General features: G+C 43.2%; 1 protein-coding gene across 29 annotated transcripts in view; it reads left to right on the forward strand.

The window, feature by feature from the left end:
- hth (Meis homeobox homothorax) overlaps positions 1-5,000 on the forward strand; it is a 1,177,701-nt gene that overhangs the window by 108,696 nt on the left and 1,064,005 nt on the right. For 6 of the 29 annotated variants that reach the window (XM_053798530.2, XM_053798543.2, XM_053798550.2 and 3 more), the window contains exons 1-2: positions 430-966; positions 1,157-1,413. The exons of 1 other annotated variant lie outside the window; for it this stretch is intronic. In XM_053798530.2, the coding sequence (XP_053654505.1) occupies positions 949-966; positions 1,157-1,413 (275 nt within the window). In that variant the 5' untranslated portion in view covers positions 430-948. Of the gene's footprint in view, positions 1-414; positions 967-1,156; positions 1,414-5,000 lie in introns of those variants that run through there. 22 more of the 29 variants (XM_053798539.2, XM_053798535.2, XM_053798541.2 and 19 more) reach the window with 15 other exon arrangements.

Below are 5,000 nucleotides of genomic sequence, written 5' to 3' on the forward strand. Positions count from 1 at the left end.
AAAAAATACTTTTTGATATACCCACACACGACTCTGAAACTTCAAACTGGTGTATAATATATAGTGGAGTTGAAAGAAAGAGAATATATATATGGTTGTGTTGTGGTGGGCGGGGTTAGTGTTTGTTATTGTTGTGGTGAGAACAAAGGTGGTTGTGTGGTGTCAAGGTAGGACTAGTCTTGGGTTTTTTTTCTCCCGTCGTGCGTGTAGGCGTGGCGCCAGTTTAGCATGAGGTACATCTGTGGGCGTGTTCTCGTAGAGTATAACAGGGCGGGGTTGGTGGTTGAGGTGAGTGCCAGTGGTCACCTCAGACCCACAGCACAAGTGCCTTCACTGGCCACTGCTCGGGGAGGCTCACCACAGCTTAACATCCCTCCAGAGCGTTGCAACATCTGCCATTGCTTGAAGGTTGTGTTATCTTGCCTTATCTTCATGCAGGGTTATAAGACGCACACTCATTGACCACTCCTAATAATGCACTGCTTATCTGATGAATATATCCCTAATAATTCTGTCACAAAAAGTACCAAATTTGGGTTCGTCAAAAGCAACGTACATGTGAACTTGGAATGCAAGAGGCGGCGTCTATTGGCCGTGGGCGGGACGAAGGCGGAGCGTTGCTGGACAGTGGGCGTGATGAGGGCGCTAGGGTGTGCGCATCCCCGCCCACAGTGGGTGTACGCAGCGCCCTGGGGCGGTGCTCGTGACAGCTCATTCATTTGTGGCGGCGGGCGGCGTGATTGACAGCAGTTGGGGTCCAGTGACAGGCGGACACGCACGCCGCTCCGCTCTCAGTCGCCTCATGTCGATTGACGTGTTGACGCGCGGTGCAGGTACGGCGCGGTACTAGACGGTGCAGTGCGGTGCGCGGGTGGGCGTGTAGTGACTGTTGCGGCGCGACGTTGTAGTGGTGTAGCGAGTGAAGCAAGCACAGTACTCTGGGTTGAAATGGCTCAACCTGCCAGGGTAAGTTGTGCCCCGCCGCCCCTACCCACCTCACACTGACCACTTTAGTCGGTCTGTTGGGTGGCGGCGGCGGCTAGTGTGTGGGCGGCCTCTCCGCCACCAGTGTCTTATTGTGCTACGGTGCTGAGAAAAATGCGTGTGTGTGTGTAGTATAGTGGTGGTTAGTAAGTTAGTGGTGGTTCTCCCGCAGTACGACGACGGACTTGGGCACTACGGCGGAGGCGCTAGCATGGAGACGGTGGCCAACATGTACGGTGATCCGCACCGGAGCGCAGCGGCCGCAGCGGCGCTACAACCTTCCCTCATGAGCCACATGAACCATGTGGGCGGCGCCGCCCACAACGCGGCCATGTACGCCCATTCACAAGCTACCAACCATGTGGCGGCCAACCACGTTATGGGCTCCGTCCCCGACGTACACAAACGAGATAAAGACCTTATATATGGGTGAGTTTCATTATCTCTTGTTAATTATATCTATTACTTAATGCTACTGTTCCTGTTGTCCGTTCCTTGGTACATCGTTGGTAGTATGGGCGGGAGGGTGATGGGGTGTGCGGGAGAGCAGTGGTGAATGCGTGAGGGCACAAAGGTGATGCTGTGGGCATAAGAGTGGTGGTATGGCAGTGAGGGTAATGATTAGGGCGTGGAAGCGCTCGTGTGGGCGTTAGAGTAGTGGTAAGGGCGTGAAGATAGTGGTGTTGGTGTTGAGAGTGAGCGTTAAGATGGTGGTAACGGCGTGAGATTGATCGTACGGGCGTGAATGTTGTGGTGACGATGATTGAGGTGTGGGCGTGAGGGTGGTGTAGGTGTAAGGGCGTAAAGGAGGATGGTGGTATGGGCGTGAGGGTGGGAATGATTGCAGGAGGGTGGTGTTGTGGGGTTAGGGCTGTGGTGTAGCCGTGAGGGCGGTGGTATGGGCGTGAGGACGGTGGTATGGACGTCAGGACGGTGATAGGGGCGTAAGGACGATGGCATGGGCGTAAAACTGGTAGTATGGGTGTAAGGGCGGCGGTGAGCAGGTAACCCGTATACAGCGGACAAGTGGCGCCGCTCTGCAGCATCCCGCCACCTGCCGCCACTCTCCGCCCTCTATAACCGCCCATACACGCCCACCACCCTCTCCACGCCCTTCCTAAATCCCTCACATACTTCACAAACTAAAGATTCTTGTCACTACATTAAATCTTCAACAGTTCATGAGTAAACTAACAGTCAGATGTACAACCAAAATTAATTTCGTAGTAATATTACAGTAATATACACACCATATATATACACATAAGACCTTTTACAGTTGCTTGTTATTTTAAACAAATCTGGATATGGTTTCGAAATATTATTTCGTCTTTATCGGAATTTGACAAGCCTAACTTTTAACGATAAAACTATAAAAAATATTAAAAAATATATTAATATAAAAATATTTGAAAGATTTTGGATATCACAATAATGTACGCACAAATTAATGTATAATAAAATTTACGGCTGTAGTAATGTATAAAATTCGGCAAGCATAACTTATGAAAATAAATTATATACGTATTATAATTATATTATATATACAGGTAAACATATATGTATATTATATATATATATATATATATATATATATATATATATATATATATATATATATATATATATATATATATATATATATATATATATATATATATATATATAATATATATATAATACACATCAAATATATTTAAATTATTTTCAACCCTATACGCTGTTGTTCCTCCATGACATTATATTTTTTTTTTTTTATATTTATTTTTTCTTTGCTTGTCAGAATTCTAATGTCTGTGAAGCATAAGACAAAATTTTAAATATTTAAAAACTGAAGCAGAAAAAACTACATCTAGAAACACCGAATATCATTATATAACGTTAGTTTTAAAATATAAAATATATTTTTACTTAATAAAAAAGTTCTAAACTTATCCTGTGGATAAGTTTAAAACTTGTTTGATATCCGAAAGCGTTTTAAGTGTAATTAATGCAAGGGTATAATTGGAAATATTAATACTTACAAATCATCTAGTCAGAATCATGGTTAGTGTTAGAGAAGAGCGTGTTTATTATCATGATTGGGAAGCCGGTATTTTAGCGAAGATAAGAACGGTGTTTTAGTGAAGATAAGAACTGAGATAATATTAATAGTGATTACTAGTCGCCATAATGAAACTATATTCATTGTAAACGCGTGTCATGTGCTTGTAATAAGGGCTTTTAACTATTTCCTTTGCGCACTGGAAGGATAGGGGAGAGGGGATTCCTTAATGCTGGTGAAGGGTTGTTAATCCAAGGAATTGGAGTTACCCAGATCTTCCTCAGATCAAGCCTGATGAACTCTCATTATCCAGTTACTGTATAAATGTTCTCCGTGTGTTTTGCATTTTACATCCATTTTTGTGGTTCTAGATGATGGTGTTTGGTGATAGGTATGATATTGCTTGGTGATAGCCATAATATTGTTTGGCGATAGCTATAATGCTTGGTGATAGCTGTAATACTGCTTGGTGCAAACTTATGTACATTGATGGTTGTGGGTGAGAATTTAGGAACGTCAACGGTAAGCGATGTTGCGGTGACGATGGTAGTGAAGATGTGTTGAAATAGATGAAGTAACTAATAGTGATACAATCGCAGCAACGATTATTATGGTGATACAGTCGTGGTGATGATTACTGTGATACAGATGCATTGACAATTATTATGGTGATACAGACGCAGTGATGATTATTGTGGTGATGCAGTCGTAATGATTATTATGGTGATAGACGCAGTGACGATTATTTTGATAGTCGTAGTGATGATTATGGTGATACAGTCGCAGTGACAGTTATTATGGTGATACAGACACAGTGACAGTTATTACGGTGATACGGTCGCAGTGATGATTATGGTGATACAGACGCAGTGACAATTATTATGGTGATACGGTCGCATTGATGATTATTATGGTGATACAGACGCAGTGACAATTATTATGGTGATACGATCGCATTGATGATTATGGTGATATAGTCGTAGTGATGATTATGGTGATACAGTCGTAGTGAATTATTATGGTGATACAGTCACAGTGATTATTATGGTGATACAGACGCAGTGACAATTATTATGGTGATACAGTCGCAGTGACAGTTATTATGGTGTTACAGACGCAGTGACAATTATTATGGTGATACGGTTGCAGTGATGGTTATGGTGATACAGTCGCAGTGATAATTATTATGGTGATACAGACGCAGTGACAATTATTATGGTGATACGGTCGCAGTGATGGTTATGGTAACACTAACGATTATGGTACTATAGACGCAGTGACAGTGGTGATAATAAGATTGTGACGATAATAGTGTTTATGTAAACGTAATGATGATGGTGATGAAGACGCAGTGATAATGATGATGGACAAAGTGAGGACAGGGGGTTAATGATGGTTGTGATAGTGGTGATACAGACGCTGTGACCAGTTGGTGATAGTGAAGATGGTGGTGATACAGTGACGATGGTGGTGACAAAGTGACGATGGTGGTCATACAGTGACGATGGTGGTGATTCAGTGACGATGGTGATACAGTGACGATGGTGGTACTACAGTGACCAAGGTAATGATACATTGACGATGGTGGTGGTCATACAGTGACGATGGTGGTGTTACAGTGACGATGGTGGTTATAGTGACAAGGTGGTGATATAGTGATGATGGTGGTGATAGTGACAAGGTGGTGATACAGTGACGATAGTGTGATACAGTGACCAAAGTGGAAATACAGTGACGATGGTGGTGATACAGTAACGATGTGGTGACACTGTAACGCTGTGACAGTCATGGTGTTGATAATGACGTAGTGACGATGGTTGTGATATTGACGTAATGACGATAGTGATAGAGGCCCGTGATGGTGGTGGTGATATTGACACAGCAACACAGCGTTGATGACTGTAATGGTATAGACTCTGAAACAATGGTTGTAGTGATGACAAAGGAACTGGTGCGTTGATATTAACGCAGT

The sequence above is a fragment of the Cherax quadricarinatus genome, chromosome 87 (genome assembly GCF_038502225.1).
Source record: "Cherax quadricarinatus isolate ZL_2023a chromosome 87, ASM3850222v1, whole genome shotgun sequence".
Classification (NCBI taxonomy): domain Eukaryota; kingdom Metazoa; phylum Arthropoda; class Malacostraca; order Decapoda; family Parastacidae; genus Cherax; species Cherax quadricarinatus.